This window comes from Saccopteryx leptura, chromosome 5 (genome assembly GCF_036850995.1).
Source record: "Saccopteryx leptura isolate mSacLep1 chromosome 5, mSacLep1_pri_phased_curated, whole genome shotgun sequence".
NCBI lineage: Eukaryota > Metazoa > Chordata > Mammalia > Chiroptera > Emballonuridae > Saccopteryx > Saccopteryx leptura.
In genome coordinates this window covers 18,127,525-18,147,112 of record NC_089507.1, presented here as the reverse complement: position 1 = coordinate 18,147,112, position 19,588 = coordinate 18,127,525, and the positions used below count along the sequence as shown (strand labels likewise).

Sequence of the window (19,588 nt, the reverse complement as noted above, 5' to 3'; positions counted from 1 at the left end):
CAACCCCCGGGCCATGGACCGGTACCGGTCAGTGGGCCATTTGGTACCAGTCCGCAGAGAAAGAATAAATAACTTATGTTATTTACATTTTATTTATATTTAAGTCTGAACGATGTTTTATTTTTAAAAAATGACCAGATTCCCTCTGTTATATCATCTAAGACTCACTCTTGACGCTTGTCTGGGTCACATGATACATTTATCCATCCCTCCGTAAAGGCCAGTCCGTGAAAATATTTTCTGACATTAAACCGGTCTGTGGACCAAAAAAGGCTGGGGACCACTGATCTAGAGTAAATTATAATAAACTATTGTTCTGTCTCCATTTAAAACACATTCAGCGAGCCTGGGGCTCGAGACTGGCAATGGGAGCTGGTGTTTTCAGTTCCTCTTTGGAGGATGAGGAGAATCGGGCTGGAGTTGCAATCTGCAGTCTCCATGAGATGAGAGCCCAGCTGGAAGGAGCACCTACTATGGCCCTGGAGAGGCCAGAGGGGAAGATGGCAGCAGAGTAGGCGGATGCACAGATGCCCAGCTCTCACCACCAAACTGGAATACAAATCAATTTAGGAAAAATCAGCGTAAAAAACCAACTCTGGACTACAAGAACAGCTCTCAAAAACCAAGGAGCAAAGAAGCCACAACAAACCTGGTAGGGAGTGCCTGAATCTCCTCTGCTTACAGGAACGGAGGGGAGGGAGAGGCTGAGAGCCCAGAGGGGATCTCACCCAAGGAAAAGAACAGAAAATACTGCTCACAGCCACTTGCCTGATGACCAGGGAGCGAGATGTGTTGAAAAGACCAGCTTATCTCCCAAGTGGAAAGGACAGGGGGAGGGACAGACTGTGAGGGGCTAAGGAACGCAGGAAACGAACTAAAAAAGTTGACTCATCCATGCTGGAGGCAGCCATAGTTGGGGAGGGACTGAACCTTCCACAAAACAGTACTGAATTGCTTCCAGATCAGAGATCTCTGGACATCTCTCCAGCTCCAATCAGCGCAACAAGACACAGCTGGAAAACAAGAAGTGGGGAGGAGGGGCAGTAACTCAGGTCTCCATGGAGATCTGAGATACACCTCCCCCTACTGAAGCTGAGAAAACACCCTACCCCCAGAGAGATTAGTTGGCTGAAGAGGCCTTCAAAGTCTCAGGTTACACCCATCGCATTCCTGGATACACTTTCAAGGAAGCCCGCTGCTGAGATCAATAAACAAGACTATCACCTGTTAAGAAAACAAACAAATCAAGACTTCAAAGCTGCCCAAATCCGAAAGTGGATTACAAATAATAGCTGATACCAACCCAAGAAGACCTAGAAATAACACAACTGAAAACTGGAGGCAGACAACACCAAGCCTAGACTCAACCAACTCTACAAATAAAACACCCAAACACAATGAGAAGACAAAAAAGTGCAAACCAAATGAAACCACAAGAGATACCTTCAGGAGATGAACTGAGTGATATGGAAATAATCAAACTTCCAGATGCGGAGTTCAAAATAATGATTGTAAGGATGCTTAGGGATCTTAGAACAACAATGGATGGTCATTATGAACACCTAAATAAAGAAATAGCAAGTTTAAAAAAGAATCAGTCGGAGATGACAAATACAATATCAGAAATAAAGACCACAATGGAAGGAATTAAAAACAGGATGGATAGAGCTGAGGATCGAATCAGCAAGTTGGAGGACAACTGGAATGAAGGCATGAAAGCAGAGAAGAAAAAAGAAAAGAGACTCAAAAAGTCTGAGGAAACTCTTAGAGAGCTCTGTGACAACATAAAGAGAAATAACATCCGCATCATAGGGGTTCCTGAAGAAGAAGAAAAAGAACAAGGGATAGACTTTGTTCAATCATATCATAGCTGAAAACTTCCCTAAATTAATGCAGGAAAAACTCTCACAAGTTCAAGAAGCACAGAGGACTCCATTAAAGAGAAACCCAAAGAAACCTACACCAAGACACATCATAATTAAAATACCAAAGCTAAGCGATAAAGAGAAAATATTAAAAGCTGCAAGAGAAAAAAAAGCTATCACCTACAAAGGAGCCCCCATAAGGATGACATCCGACTTCTCAACAGAAACACTTGAGGCCAGAAGGGAATGGCAAGAAATATTCAAAGTAATGCAGAACAAGAACCTACAACCAAGACTACTTTATCCAGCAAGGCTATCATTTAAAGTTGAAAGAGAAATAAAAAGCTTCCCAGACAAAAAACAACTCAAGAAATTCATTACAACTAAACCAATGCTGCAGGAAATGTTAAGGGGTCTGTTGTAAACAGATCAAAGTGGTAAAAGAATATAGCAAAAAAGGAATACACCTTTAAAGAAGAAAATGGCAATAAACAACTACATATCAATAATAACCATAAATGTAAATGGATTAAATGATCCAATCAAAAGACATAGGGTAGCTGTGTGGATAAGAAAACAGGACCCGTACATATGTTGTCTACAAGAGACATACCTTAGAACAAAAGATACACATAGATTGAAGGTAAAGGATGGAAAAAAAACATTTCATGCAAATGGAAATTTAAAAAAAGCTGGGGTAGCAATACTTATATCAGACAAATTGGACTTTAAAACAAAGAATATAGTAAGAGATAAAGAAGGCCACTACATAATGATAAAGGGAGTAATCCAACAGGAAGATATAACTATTATAAATATCTATGCACCTAATATAGGAGCACCTAAATATATAAAGCAGACTTTGATGGATTTTAAGGGCAAGATCAACAGCAATACTCTAAGAGTAGGGGATTTCAATACCCCACTAACATCACTAGATAGATCCTCAAGAAAGAAAATTAACAAAGAAATAGCAGACTTATTGGACACACTAGATCAACTCGATTTAATAGATATCTTCAGAACCTTTCACCCTAAAGCAACAGAATATACATTCTTTTCAAGTGCTCATGGTACATTCTCTAGGATAGACCACATGTTAGGGCACAAAAGTGCTCTCCACAAATATAAGAAGATTGAAATCATATCAAGCACTTTCTCTGATCACAACGGCATGAAACTAGAAATGAACCACAACAGAAAAGCTCAAAAATTCTCAAACACATGGAAACTAAATAGCAGGTTGTTAAATAACAAATGGATTAAAAATGAGATCAAAGAAGAAATAAAAAAATTCCTAGAAACGAATGACAATGAGCATACAACAACTCAAAATTTATGGGACACAGCAAAAGCAGTACTGAGAGGGAAGTTCTTAGCACTACAGGCACACTTTAAGAAGCTAGAAAAAGCTCAAATAAACAACTTAACCCTGCATCTAAAAGAACTAGAAAAAGAACAGCAAGTAAAGCCCAAATGTAGTAGAAGGAAGGAAATAATAAAGATCAGAGCAGAAATAAATGATATAGAGGCTAAAGAAACAATACAGAGGATCAATGAAACTAGGAGCTGGTTTTTTGAAAAGGTAAACAAGATTGATGAACCTTTAACTAGACTCACCAAGAAAAGGAGAGAGAGGACTCAAATAAATAAAATTAGAAATGAGAGTGGAGAAATAACAACTGACACAACAGAAATACAAAATATTGTAAGAAAATACTATGAAGAACTGTATGCCCCAAAACTAGACAACCTAGATGAAATGGACAAGTTCCTTGAAACATACAATCTTCCAAAAATCAATCTGGAAGAATCAGAAAACCTAAACAGACCGATTACACCAAATGAGATAGAAACAGTTATCAAAAAACTCCCAACAAAGAAAAGTTTGGGGTCTGATGGCTTCACAATTGAATTCTACCAAATATTCAAAGAAGAACTAATTTCTATCCTTCTCAAACTATTTCAAAAAATTCAAGAGGAAGGAAGACTTCCAAGCTCCTTTTATGAGGCGAGCATAATTCTGACTCCAAAACCAGGCAAAGACAACACAAAGAAAGAAAATTATAGGCCAATATCTCTGATGAATATAGATGCTAAATGCTAAAATCCTCAACAAAATATTAGCAAACCAGATACAACAATATATGGAAAAAATCATATACCATGATCAAGTGGGATTTATTCTGGGGAGGCAAGGCTGGTACGATATTCGTAAATCAATCAATGTGATTCATCACATAAACAAAAAGAAGGAGAAAAACCATATGATAATTTCAATAGATGCAGAAAAAGCATTTGATAAAATCCAGCACCCTTTCTTGATCAAAAAAGAAAAGTGGGAATACAGGGAACATACCTCAACATGATAAAAGCCATCTATGAGAAACCCATAGCCAACATCATACTCAATGGGCAAAAATTAAAAGCAATACCCTTAAGATCAGGAACAAGGCAGGGGTGCCCCCTTTCACCACTCTTATTTAACATAGTCCTGGAAGTCCTAGCCACAGCAATCAGACAAGAAGAAGAAATAAAGGGCATTCAAGTTGGAAAAGAAGAAGTAAAACTATCATTATTTGCAGATGATATGATATTGTATATAGAAAACCGTAAAGTCTCAGTCAAAAAACTACTGGACCTGATAAATGAATTCAGCAAGGTGGCAGGATATAAAATCAATACTCAGAAATCAGAGGCATTTTTATACACCAACAATGAACAGTCAGAAAGAGAAATTAAGGAAACAATCCCCTTCACAATTACAACCAAAAAAATAAAGTACCTAAGAGTAAACTTAACCAAGGAGACTAAAGACTTGTACTCGGAAAATTACAAAGCATTGATAAAAGAAATCAAGGAAGATACAAACAAGTGGAAGCATATACCGTGCTCATGGTTAGGAAGAATAAACATCATTAAAATGTCTATATTACCCAAAGCAATCTATAAATTCAATGCAATACCAATTAAAATACCAATGACATACTTCAAAGATATAGATCACATTTTCCAAAAATTTATATGGAACCAAAAAAGAACACGAATATCCTCAGCAATCTTAAAAAAGAAGAATAAAGTGGGAGGTATCACACTTCCTGATATCAAGTTATACTACAAGGCCATTGTACTCAAAACAGCCTGGTACTGGCATAAGAACACGCATATAGATCAATGGAACAGAACAGAGAACCCAGAAATAAACCCACAGTTCTATGGACAACTGATATTTGACAAAGGAGGTAAGGAAATACAATGGAGTAAAGACAGCCTCTTTAACAAATGGTGTTGGGAAAATTGGACAACTACCTGCAAAAAAATGAAACTAAATCACCAGCTTACACCACTCACAAAAATAAACTCAAAATGGATAAAAGACTTAAATGTAAGCCTTAAAACTATAAGCATATTAGAAGAAAACATAGGCAGTAAGCTCTCTGACATTTCTGGGAGCAATATATTTGCTGATTTATCTCCACGGGGAAGTGAAATAAAAAACAGGATAAACAAATGGGACTATATCAAACTAAAAAGTTTTTGCACAGCCAAAGACAACAAGAACAGAATAAAAAGACAAACTACACAATGGGAGAACATATTTGACAGTACGTCTGATAAGGGGTTAATAACCAAAATTTATAAAGAACTTGTAAAACTTAATACCAGAAAGACAAACAATCCAATCCAAAAACGGGCGAAAGAAATGAATAGACACTTCTCCAAAGAGGACATACAGATGGCCAATAGGCATATGAAAAAATGCTCAACATCACTAATCATTAGAGAAATGCAAATTAAAACCACAATGAGATATCACCTCACAACAGTCAGAATGGCGCTCATCAACAAAACAACACAGAATAAGTGCTGGTGAGGATGTGGAGAAAAGAGAACCCTCCTGCACTGCTGGTGGGAATGCAGACTGGTGCAGCTTCTGTGGAAAACAGTATGGAGATTCCTCAAAAATTTAAAAATCGAACTGCCTTTTGACCCAGCTATCCCACTGTTAGGAATATACCCCAAGAACACCATAGCACTGTATGAAAAGAAGAAATGCACCCCCATGTTTGTGGCAGCATTGTTCACAATAGTGAAGATCTGGAAACAGCCCGAGTGTCCATCAGAGGACGAGTGGATAAAAAGGCTTTGGTACATATATACTATGGAATACTACTCAGCCATAAGAAATGATGACATCGGATCATTTACAATAACATGGATGGACCTTGATAACATTATATGCAGTGAAATAAGTAAATCAGAAAAAAACTAAGAACTATATGAACCCATACATAGATGGGACATAAAAATGAGACTCAGAGACATGAACAAGAATGTGATGGCAACAGGGGTGGGGGGTGGGAGGAGGGGGGAGGGGGCGAGGAAGGAGAGAGGGGGTGGGGGAGGGGAGGGGCACAAAGAAAACCAGATAGAAGGTGACAGAAGACAATTTGACTTTGGGGGAGGGGTATACAGCGCAATCAAATGTCAAAATAATCTGGAGATGTTTTCTCTCAACATATGTACCCTGATTTATCAATGTCATTGCATTAAATTTAATAAATTAAAAAAAAATTAAAACACATCCAGGAATAGGAGATGCTTTAATTCCCAAAGCAACCAGTTACAATTATGAACAGGCTTAACTTGGGGGGAGTTGTTTCTCATACTGTGTCCACTCTGGCTCCGTGTAAGCCTCACTTATTATTCTGAATTCCGACCACAAAGGTTGCACAGAACAAGTCTGACTTGTTTCTCAAATCTGTCAGATATATTTGAGGACACTGTTCTCTCCCTCTACCTCCATCACCACGAGGTCCCCCCCCCCCCCCATGACTTCATGAGTTTTTAAAAATTTTTTATTTTTCAACTACAGAAGACTTTATGTTTTTCTTTAGTGGTTCCTCAGATAAAGTGGTCCTCTACATCTAGCTTCCTTACTCTATTTTCACCCTGGACAAGCTACGGTTCACCACGGTCCTTAAAATGAGGGGACTGAAACCTCTAAGCATTTTTCTGCCTTTACACCACACAGCTAAAACACAGTGCAGTTGTTCGTGACCTAAGTAAAGGATTATATTTTTATCTCCATTACGTTAGTTCTTTGGTGAGCCATTCCAGTTTGAGATAATCCTGAATTCTCTTATGTTATCTAGCGTATTTCCTACTCTTCCTGGTTCCACAGTAATGAAAAATTCCTAAGTACACTATCTACATCCTCATCTGAAGCATTATAAAAATGCTGAGCAAAACAGAGCAAGGGTAGAGTGGGTTACTAGAGACCTCCCTCCACACGGATAGTAAGTCATTGATCAGCACCTTATTGTGGTAAGGTAAGAGCACAGACTGGGTGCTGGACAGACTCCAGTGGGTTAATCTAGCTCTATCACTTAAGAACTTTGTGCCTCTGGGTGATTTCTTAACTTCTTCAGTTTCAGTTTCCTCAGTTGTCAATCAGAGATAATGCTAGGACCTATATGATATGATTAAATGAGACATGGCTGTAGCTTAGCCATTAATAAATAAATAGGTTAGGCCCTTAATAAAAGTTAATTATTGATGCTGTCATTCACAAATTAGCTCATACTTCTTTGCTGTTTCTAGAAGTAATTTTATCAGAAAAGAATCTGAGGAAATCCAATATTATTCTGAGCTAGGATGCCAGGCAAACCGTCTTTAGAATTTTACAGCATCACTAGCGAAAATTCTTAGGTGCTGCTGTCCCCATCTCCCCCTAATTATCTAGAACACACCACATTCACATTGTCTGTCCTTGGCTGAACCCTGTGTTACTTATCAATTATCTCGTTCACTTGTATTTGATTAGCCACCCGGTTCTTTCAACACTTCCTACTCTTCAAGTGCTTAACACACAGAACTCATTTTCCTCCCCACAGGAGGCTGACGTCATGAGCTCCCTCACTCGTTCGTCCTTTACCCCGACCGCTCTTCCCACCTTCCGTGTGTTTTCTCCTTCCACCTGAGGGAGAGCTGCAGAGGACGCTGCTTCCTCTGTCCTCTCCAGACTCCTCGCCCGCGCTCTCACCGTTTCCCCGACTTGCACGGTGGCTTGCAGGCGACAGCCAGGTCCGTGCCTTGTTTCTGGGCAGCCTGTGAGCTAAGAGTGGCTTTTACATTTTCTAAAGGATTATTTAAAAACAAACAAACAAACAAACAAAGAAGAATATTTGACAGACACTGTTTGTGGCCTCCAAAATTTACAATCTTTATCATCTGGCCCCTTTCAGAAGAAGTTTGCCGGCCTCTGCTTAGGAATCCTGCCCCACCAAGTCTTCTCTCCTCCCCTGTGTGCGCATTACTCACAAATATTTATACATACTGATCCTAACAGCTAAAGCTCACTTTTTATTAGGGACAGTGTATGGCCAGTAGCCACGGCCACCATCACAGCAGCCTGGCTCGTGCACGTTTGCATCTGATTCAGACAGACAGTAATGAAACAATGGAGCCAAGAACTGGTGGGCCACTAGCTTTAATGGGTGGGCAAGAAATATACACAGAGGGAAAACACTTCCCTTTCCATTCACGGCTCCCAAAGCCACTGACTTATCCAAGTTTCCTAGAATCAAAGGTTTCTACGTCACCAGCCTTATTCACCTCTGTTCCCCATCTCCTTCTCTCTGCACAAACTCTGCACAAACTGGCTTCTCCTTCAGCACTCCGCCATCTTGGCTGCTTTTCCGCTCCTCTACGTGGCCTTTCTCTGCTCTCCTCCAGCATGGGCTCCTCTGCCCCATTTTATAGTGTAGAAATCCAAACCTTTAATCCAACATACAAACAAGGAAGTCTCTGATACAAAGTCACTTATCTGAGGCATAAATGGGATTCCTCATGAGAGTGCACCACCCCATATCATGCAACAGTCAAGGGTGTGGGGAAAAGCTTAGACTTAAAACTAAGCCTCAGGCTATAACGACCCAGCCTGCTTACAGCCTGTCCCCCACACCCAATGCAAACTATAAGCGAGCAAACATATATATCATATTTACAAACTTATTTAACCAACAGACAGAAACACCACAACAAAGTAAGTGAACACAGGTCAGACACCGATAAGTGCAACTAAGAGAAATAATGGAGGAAAGGGGGACAGAGAGGACGAGGCTGGGGGTGGGGGAGCCCCTACTGATCAAAGAGCCACTGAAGCCAGGAGGTATGAGTCACCAGATAAGGGGTGACCTGGAAATCCTGGGCTCCGTGTGGTGACTGACATAAAATGGGATAAATTTATGGAGATTAGCAGGTCTTGAGGGGGACAGTGGTGGCATCCGCTCCTCTCTTACTAGTGGCGGAGAGGAAAGGGGTGGATAAGTCCCACCAAAGGACTTCTATCTTCAGTCTTTCCCATTCTACTGTAACCTTTCAGCCAAGGATATTACAAATTATTATAAATATCCTCAACAATAACATAATTAAAAGTTCATTTTCTTCCCTGGACTTTTCCATCAAACAAATGTCTAATCTCTTTCTTTCCCATGAAACCAAGCTTAATTTTTTAAAAATTATCTAAATTGACTTCCTTTACTTCCTCATTATATATCCCCAACTCCTTGTAAACTGGTTTCTACACCTATTGATAGGGGGGAACTCAAGAGTTAAAATTTTAGCTTAAATAATAGTCGCTTTAGCTATAATCAATAGGCTGAATGGTTAATGCAAGTAAAAGCCTTGTTCCAGGAACTGGGATTCCTGAACGGGCCTGCATGACTTAAAGAGATCTGTCAGTGATCCACCTTTGAACCCCAGGGATCTGCAAGCAGAGCCTTGTGCTCCAAGGACTGAGTGCCTGCTGACTGTGATCCAATTAACTTTGACTATGACCTGATTACTTCTCCCTTGATAATGCAATTCCCTTTGCTCCCCTTATAAAAAGGTTGGCTCGGGATAAGAGGTTGAGATTGCTTTTTAGGGTACTAAACCCCCGTCTCCTCGAATTTCTGGCTATCTGAATAAAGCAGCCATCAAGATCAGACCCTGTCTCTACTTATTTGTCTGAGAGGGGACAGGTAGCATGGATGCTGCTACTTTCAGTGTCACTATGACCCCAACTCCTGATTGCTAAATCTGGGATCTGCTCTGTGTGTTCTGGCCCCAAAGCAACTGAAAGTTCCTTCCCAGATCTGAGCCTCAGATGCTAATGACACCTTGTGGGTCAGGCTGCCTGCCTCTCTGAAACTTCTGCTGTTCACTGTTTACTTTTGTGTGTGTGTGCATGTGCTGTGTACTTGGCTAGTTCTCTCTCTGGCCCACTCCTTAACTGTAGCTACTTTCCTAGACACTCTGTCATACTTGTTTCCTCTCTCTTTCCACCACTATCTTTTTATAAAACTGTAATTCAGATGAGGAAAGCCCAGTGTCTTGTGCCTCCTTCTGGATCCCCCATCTGGAAAGGACTCTTTACCTCCATAGTCTTCAGGGAAGAAAGCTGGGAGTCACCTTTGCTAGTGTTTTTCAACCACTGGTCTGCCCTGCTGGTTCATGGAAGAGTTAACACAGACCAGTGGGAAATTTCTGGCAGGCCTGAAATGTCTGGCAGACCAGCACCGGTCTGCAGCCTGGTGGTTGGAAACCACTGATCTTTGCTTTCTAGTTCTCCCTCATTCCTTATGCCTAAATGTGACTGTGTTTGTTCCTTTCAGGGTAAAGAATACTTACCTGTTCAGGATTTGGCCACAATCTAACATCAGCAGCTTCATTTCTCTTCCCTAATCCACAAGCAATGCGAATCGTACCAAGTTGATTGCCACCCCTCAGCCAATGGAGTCACACAGACATGAGTTTGAATTCTGTATGACTCTGGGCCAACTACCAACACTCTGAGTCTCCATTTCTATTTCTGAAAATTACAATCAATAAAACCAATTCATTGTGTTGTACTGAACACCAATGAGTCAATGTATTTAAAGCACACCATGCAGTATTTAGTACACGGCAGAAGCTTCCATAACTGTAGCTATTTTATGCTCTCAGAAGGGAGAGTACCACGTTTCAGTAGCAGCTTAAACCTAAGGAAAGCTATTTTGTGTGTGTTAGATAAGGATTCACATCAGTTTAATCAAGATTAGCCAGGGCTTAAGACCCTAAGAAAAGGTACACAGTCCACTGTGTTGAAGAAGGACAAAGTCATGATTCTGGCAAACAGCAGCAGGAGGCATGAGCAGCACTGAAGAAGCCATTAACACTCCAGGGCACACACCGCCTAGAACATGTCTTTGATCTCAGACGCTGTCATGTTCTTGGCCAGTTTTTTAAAATCCTTTTCTTTGGCTCTCATCACTTCACTTTTTCAAGGGTTGAGTTTCATCCACCTGGCCATCATCCAAGAGCATTATTTCCAGCAGTCATCCGGATGCTTGGGACACCGTCTCTTATCTGGCCCAAGAGTTCTACAAGTCTGCTATGAGTGATTATTTTAAGAGCCTAGCCTTCCCTTATCAATCTGAAGAAAGTCTAAAATATTAACTGTCTACTCCATTCAATAAGAATAACTTTATAAAGGAATGATTTAATGGGCCTTTGACAAAGCTCAGAATGGTAAACATTGTCAACTAAAATAAATCTTGAACTAGATGAGATATAAATAGTAAATATGACTCAGAAAATACCCCAAATATTAACATGCTTTGCACTTACTAAATATTTTCCCTTCATTTCCTCACTGTCTCTATTAATACTTAACATTTATAGTTGTACCATAACTGTCACAACTGACTCACTTTAACCTCACTCCAGTTGAAAGCAAATTTTTACACTCTTTCATTTGGGATTACTTAGTACAGTTTATTTAATTCGTTTGTTGAAATAATCATTACCTCTGTTTATTCTCATTCCACACGAGCCTACCACTCAGGAAGACTAGGGATTAGGACAATGGGTAAATTGTTTTCTAAGTATTTCCATTATCTTTCTAATTAGAACTTCAGAATATGACTGTGTTACTTTTTGTAGTCAAAATTTCCCCAAACATCAGAACATAATCTGTACTTAAATATCAATCTAAAAGTCATACTTTAAATACAATTTTAATTAGATTTTCAATTCATGTCTAAAGTTACACAGCACATGAACTTTAGATTATGAGATGTTTTAAATTTATTTTATATAGATGACAAAGTATATTGCTATTTATCAACTTGACATTTGCAAAGCAGACTTAAAATGACCTATTTTCATTATTTCTTCCAAGAACCTCTCCTAATCTTTATTGTAAAGAGTCACGGGACGTTATGAGATACTAGCAGTACACCACTTCCCCTTGGTTGTGATAACCGAGAGCATCTTCCGACATTGCCCAATGTGGTGAAGATAGCATTGCTTTTGGTTGAGAATCACTGCTCCAGAGTCCTAAAACTCCTCTTCTTAATGTTCACTCGCAACTGACTATCTTCTCCTGTCTTACAGGAAACGAGTGGTATCAGCAGATTGTGATGTTTGAAGTCTCAGTCAGCGATGTGTGGAAGTCCGTCTCCTCGCTTCTGTTCTTGCTGCTCTGTATTCTTCTACAGACATTCCCTTGCTCATGTCAGTGTTGACTGATCGGCGACCTTATGCCCTGTGTGATTCTAGGTGCTGGGTACATATGTTGTCATCAGAACTATCAAAGTCCTTGTTCTGCTAGAGCTTATAAGTAGAGTGAATACGAGGCACCTTTCCTGACCACCTGACCTAAAATAGCCACGCCCTCCCCCACTTCCTTACCTAAAATCCATTTCTTCCCCCTTTCCTTGTTCACTTCATCACTTCCTGAAATTCTTTTCTTTTCTTTTTTTTTTAAAGTTTCTACATTTTCAATCTTTTAACAAATAAACTGATTGATCTTAGAGAGGAAGGGAGAGAGAGAGAGACAGAAACACTGATCTGTTCCTCTATGTGCCCTGATCGGGGATTGAACCTGCCACTGTTGCGTCCGGGGATGACGCTCTAACCACCTGAGCTCTCTGGCCTGGCTGAAATTAGCTTCCTTAGCTACCTGTTTAGCTGTTTATCCTCTGTCTCCCCCACCAGAGCGCAAGCTCCACAGCAGCAGGTGCTGTTATTGTGGATCACTCCCCTTGGAGAGGGAGCCAGAGCAGGGCTGAATAAACACTTATTACATGAATAAATAAAGACAAGCTGTACACAGTAACAAAGAATAAAAACAAGGCAAGCCTATGAAATTCCTGTGAGGAATCTCCCTCGGTTCAGAAATTTTGCTCACCGGTTGTTTAATGAACCCACCAGAGAAAATCTGTCCGTGGACAAGGCCTCCAATGAGGTGAGAAGGTAACATCTGATGTCACTATGCCCATCATACCCTCCCCAGGCAAGGGACCACGGGTGGGGGTGAGTGAGCAAACCTCTGCCCAGGCGGGCGGGCGGGGACAGAGAACGTGCCAGTGAGCTGCAGACACGCCCCTCTGTGTGGCCACAGAGAAAAGCAAGGCCAGCTATCCTTGAGGTTTCAAAGCAAGCCCGACTTTGGCAGACGTTGAAAAACAGGGTGGGTAATATAAAAATGTTGTTAGTATTGCCTTGAGTTATGAAGAACAGCAGACCAGCTGGTCTTGGTCCCTTCCTGTTCTGCCACTTGAGACTCATTGCCTGGAGAAGAAAGTCCTTCTTGACTCTTATAATGTTCAAAATTCACCAGAGAGAAGAAATGATTCTGAAGAATTAAGTCTATGGACAGCTGTGGGATTACATATTAGCATTAAAGTATTTTTATTCTGGATAAAATCCTTTCTAGAACCTATATGTACATCTTTTACCTTTTCAATATGTTAACCACTTCCTTTTCTTCTAAAAGACACTATAATAAATGCAGTAATATTTTCTAAAGCAACAAGGCATGGTGATTAAGAATATCACTTCTGAAATCAAAGAGCTTGGGTTCCAAGCCTGGTGTTCCCACTAATAGTCTGGGCAAGTTAACATTCTATGCCTCAGTTTCTTTATCAATAAATAGGGATAATAGATGATATTAGTACCTGTCTCAGAAGGTTCTTTTAAAGATTAAATGAATTAATACATGTAATGTTCTTAGCACACTGCTTGGGGTATAGTACTGCTTGAAAAATGTTAGCTACAGCTACTGCAACTACTGTTGTTATTATAGCAATATTTTTTCTTGGTACCTCGTTATAAATGTCCACAATTATTCTGGTATGCTACAGCCCAGTGATACCTTTTTAAAGGCACAGTTACTGGCTTTTCAGTTACTGAACTGGCTTGCTGGAGTGCTCTAAGAGGCTTTTTATAGATTTTATATTTTCCTTTGTACAGTCTCTGATTTTTTTACTTCAACTGTTAGTCGTTTTTCCTATCTCTACCAGCTTCTTTCCATGCCTCTACTTTTACAAGGGGTGATAAGAACAGTAAATTAAATGTGTCAGACGCGTGTGACGGTAAAAGCTATGTAGTATGTCCTAAACTAAGTTGAGAAAGCTCTCCTGTGAACAGAGAGAAGGGACCTTGAGTCCACAGACATTTCTTTTGGCTCTTCAGAGGAATTTTACTTCTTGTTCACGGAAAATATAAAAAATCTGAAAATTAAGATTTTGGTGAGCCCTGGCCGGTTGGCTCAGTGGTAGAGCATCGGCCTGGCGTACAGGAGTCTAGGGTTCAATTCCCGGCCAGGGCACATAGTAGAAGCGCCCATCTGCTTCTCCACCCCTCCCTCTCTCCTTCCTCTCTGTCTCTCTCTTCCCCTCCCGCAGCCGAGGCTCCACTGGAGCAAAAGATGGCCCGGGTGCTGGGGATGGCTCTGTGGCCTCTGCCCCAGGCGCTAGAGTGGCTCTGGTTGCGACAGAGCAACGCCCCGGATGGGCAGAGCATCGCCCCCTGTTGGGCGTGCTGGGTGGATCCCAGTCGGGCACATGCGGGAGTCTGTCTGACTGCCTCCCCGTTTCCAGCTTCAGAAAAATACAATAAAAAAAAAAAAAAAAAGATTTTTGTGAGACCGATATAACAGTGGTTATACAGATGTGCAAAAATTAAAAAGCCTCTAATTAGTTCCAATAAATAACCATTGAACTTCTACCAGAGCTAGACACTGGGGGAACAAAAATGAATGAGAGAGTCCTGAACCTCAAGTGACCTGCATCTTGAGAGGAGTCCAAGCAAGCCACTGTCCAGCTAACACGGCAAGAGTCACCAAGGATCTGTACACGGGGTGCTGCGGGGGCCTAGAGAAAGGACCCTGATGAACTGGGGGACGCAGGGAAAGCTTCCTAAAGAGGGAGGTGCCCGACCTGAGACTGACAGCCAGGTCAGGAAGGCTGAATGGGCTATTCCTAGCATGTGAACAGGACAGGGAATGAGAGAGGAAGCACTATAGTTCTTTTGTGAGAGTAGGTGGGTAGGTATGTGTGTGTATAATTAAGTTTGATATTGATATGATTAAAAAAAAGTCCTTATGTGCCATGCCAAGAGGCTTGCATATTACTCATACAGAGAGGAGGAAGCTCTGGCCAGGAAGCTCAGTCAGTTAAAGCATCGTCCTGATTGACCATGGTCGCGGGCTGGGTCCCCAGTCAGGGCACACATGAGAATCCACCAATGAATTCATCAATAAGTGGAACAACAAATCAATGTTTCTCTCTCTCTTCCCCCACCCTCTCTCTCTAAAATCAATCAATAAAAAAGTTCAAAAAAATTTTTAAAAGATGAGAGGCTATTAAGAAATCTTCAAAAAAAATAGCAACTTTCCTGTTTCCCTTTTAGAGATATATCTCAGACAGCACTGTGACAGACAGAGCAAAGCTAGAAGAGACAGGAAGAAGAGGACCAATCAGGTGTCTGCAGCAATTCAAACGCAGTAGAGATAGCAAAGCCCTAACGAGGATGAGACAGCAGTTCGGGCGAGGAATTCTGCAGGTAAAACTGGACATCCCTGGTGGATCAGTAGATGAGGGGGTGGTCCAAGACTAAGAGGGGAATTCAGGACGACTGCCAGGTTTGGGGCCTTGAATTACTGGTTAGATGAGAGAACAAGTAACTGAGGGAGAAATAGTAGGGGCTTTTTGTTCTGTTTTAAATTTTAATTTAATTTAATATTTTTGCCCTGGCCCAATAGCTCAGTTGGTCAGAGCATCATCCTAAAGGGCAGAGCTTGCTGATTCAATCCCTGGTCAGGGCTCATACGGGAACAGATTGATGTTGCTGTCTCTCTCTCTTTCCCTCTCTCCCTTCCTCTATCTCTCTCTAAAATCAACACCATAAACATTTAAAAAAAACTGAATTTTTGTTTGAGAGAGAGAGAGATTGGCATCAACTTATTGTTCCACTTGGTTGTGCAGCCACTGGTTGCTTCTCAGACGTGCCCTTACCAGGGTTTAAGCCAGCGATCTGGGGATTAAGCTTGTTACCACTGGGATCGGACCTGTTACTTCAGTGCTCCAGGATGATGCTCTAATTACTGCACCATTGGCCTAGGTTTAGAATTTAATTTTGGTCCTGGCTGGTTGGCTCTGCAGTAGAACATTGGCCAGGCGTGTGGAAATCCCAGGTTTAATTCCTGGTCAGGGCATACAGGAGAAGCTACCATCTCCTTCTCCACCACTCCCCTTTCTGTCTGTCTGTCTGTCTGTCTCTCTCTTCCTCTCCCACAGACATGGCAAGTTGGCCCCAGGCACTGAGGATGGCTCCACAGCCTTACCTCAGGTGCTAAAATAGCTCAGTTGCCAAGCAACAGAGCAATAGCCCCAGATGGGCAGAACATTGCCCCGTAGAGGGCTTATTGGGTGGATCCTGGTCGGGTGCATGTGGGAGTTTGTCTCTGCCTCCTCTCCTCTCACTTAATAAAAAAAAAAATCTTGTTTTTGTTTTTCTCTTTTGAATTGTGGGAATAAGAAGATAAATTTATGAGTTCAAGGTTAGATGTGTTAAGTTTGAATTAATGATTGTTGAGGTCAGAATTAAAGATATAAATTTTAGAGTAATCAACAAATAGAGCCCAGAGAGCAGATAAAAAGCCCCAGGCAAACGTGTGGAAAGGAGAGCAGCAGGACAAGGGTGGGTGGGGCCCTGGGTGGGTGGGGCCCTGGGAACACCAGGGCTTAAGGAGGGTGTTCCCAGTGCCCCAGGGGCCCAGGAGGGTGGTGGGAGAGGACTCAGACTCCACACTGAGACTCGCACAGAGAAAACTGAGCTTTAATGGAGGTGTCAGTAAAGAAGCTAGACACACTGGTGACAGCTGCGTTTTCTGAGTGCTCACTACATGCATATCAGGCACTGTGCTGTTGTATACACTGGATCTCATTTAGCCCATTATCCCCACCATATAGACGATGAAGGGCCATAGGGCGAGCTGGAAGAACTGGGATCTGAACCCAGGTCTGATGGATTACAAAGCCCATGTTCTTAACTCTGGCCTGAAAGAACTTCTCTAGGATACAGCTTAATATTATCATAATAAGGACTACTGTCTATTGCTTTCCAAGAAGCGTAACTTTAAAATTGTGTAATAATCTCAAAGGAACATTTAATACTTAATGAGGTCATTATATATTTGATCACTTTGCATAATGAAAATAAATTATTTCAGTGACATATGTCTTCATAATCTTTTAATTTCCTAAACACTGCATTTATCAAATCGTGAGAACATAACGTGCAACACGAGGCAATCCACTCATTCCCGCACTGCTCCACTAAAGCAGGAGAAAGGTTCCTAACAGACTAGTCAGTGTTCAGAGAGGCACTAAGGGCCGGACCTAGACACCTGTCTGCTTAGCTTTCCCACAAAAGTTACTACTGGTCTCAAGGAGAACCAGAGAGGATATGCACAGTTCAGCACAAACCTACCACACACATGGAAAAGTTAATTAAAATAGGTATTCTGTAGAAGGCTTATTTTAGATAATATATTATTACCTATTTAAAGATATAGAATAAGAAAGTCATTCTTATTATAAAAGTTGCAATTTTCCTATTTCCCACTAGAGGAAGCAACAGCATTACTCTTACCATTTGGTGGATAAAAGACAGCATATTCTTCTATTCCTAGTTTTCCTATAAGAGAAAGCACAGAGGGTTTCAGTATGATTAAATAGACAAAACTTGAATAATTAACATTTCGTGAATGTACCAATAATAACTAGAATTTTAAAATGTAAAATAGTAAAATTTCCTTACATTTCATTTTATGGTATGGAATTAATTTGAAATTATGCCAGCCAATCTTTTAGCAAATCCTGCCATCAATTAAAATCAACAGTATAAACTTAAGTACAAGGTGAAAGATACAAAATAAGGGAACAAATGCTTTCACGCTTCTTAAGAAAAGCATCTATTTATAAGCCAAGGATTGTTTTATTGACTACAAACAATTCTAATCTATTCATTAAAGCAAGTCCTAAGCTTTGCAATGCCTCATTAGTTTGCATTTTTATAGAATGTGCTGAAAAGTTAAATATTAAATGTCTTTAATTATACGGTGGTAATATTTTCTGAATCCCAAAACTCTTCATATGTTTTGAGAATGAGGTTAAGTATATTTGAAATCAGACTTGTCTCAAAAAGTTGAAGTAATTCATTATATTCAAAGATTGAAAAGAGTTTTTAAACATAGCTTTTCCTCAAAACTTTCAAGGTTCTGAGTTTTTTCCCACATTCCACTGAATATCTTTAGAAAACTTTTATTTTTATATTAATAGTTTTTCTAACACCTTGAGTCTATTGAAAAGTCACATGCAATCTTGCCCTGAGCTTTAAGGTAATATTTTTAATTCAATTTAAAAAAATTAAGAATAGAATAATGAAAAACAGATGATAGATGTATAGACAGGAAGATAAATGATAGATGAGATAGATAGATAGATAGATAGATAGATAGATAGATAGATAGATAGATAGATAGATAGATAGATGATAGATAATACAGAGTACTTGCTGGGTACTCAATTCCAGTCTAGATGTCAAGAGGCAAACAGAATAAATATGAGGCCTGGTCCCTCAACCATGTGGCTTATAATTCAGACTAAAACATGAAACATTTCAGAAATGTCTGCTAAGTTTTCTGGCGTCAGTGTTAAGTGTTTTAGAGGTTTAGAGGAGAGGGGAATTGATGATGGACTGGTAGGCTTGGTGAGGTACAGGCTAGTTCTTCAAGGATCTATAATTTGGGGGGAGGAGGAGTGGAAATCCTTCCATATGTGGGGAAGTTATGGAGGCTAGAATGACTATGGGGCAATGTGGAATAACAAGAAAGCCAAGTAAACTAGGTTAAGACAGGAGCAACTGATGCACAGCCTTAAAATTCTGGCTGAGTTTCAAGGTGACTCCACTAGACAACAAATTTGTACAATCAGGTTTTTTGCAGATGATGTTAAAGAAACAAACAAACATCAAAAGGTTTCTATAAGTTCAGTTTAGAAGCATTGGAACAGAGAGAGCCCCCAAGTTGGGGAGGAGTCTGACCCCAGCACGGGTGATCCGGGCTTGTCTTTGGGTGGGCGTTGCAGCCGTCAGGCAGACAGAATTAGGAGTCACAGAAGTCTGCAAACCATAAATATTGCCTGTTGGGACAACACTCTAACCAACAGGAACATACACAATAGGTTTGACTGCTGGGTGTTCACCACGTAACAGAGAAGCTGGCAAAGGATTCCATGTGAAATTAGTTCAGTTGTCAGGTGATTGCAGGATACTGAAGTAGCGATATCTTGTAGGCAGCAAGTGATAAAGAGGAGAGGTACTAACTAGAAATTAGAGAGCTATTAGCT

At 40.6% G+C, this 19,588-nt stretch overlaps 1 protein-coding gene across 3 annotated transcripts in view; it reads right to left on the bottom strand.

The window, feature by feature from the left end:
- The window catches only part of TBC1D19 (TBC1 domain family member 19), a 141,232-nt gene that overhangs the window by 18,988 nt on the left and 102,656 nt on the right, over window positions 1-19,588 (bottom strand). For all 3 annotated transcript variants that reach the window (XM_066385012.1, XM_066385013.1, XM_066385014.1), the window contains one exon: window positions 17,832-17,876. In XM_066385012.1, coding sequence (XP_066241109.1) covers window positions 17,832-17,876 — 45 coding nt within the window. The remainder of the gene's footprint in view (window positions 1-17,831; window positions 17,877-19,588) is intronic.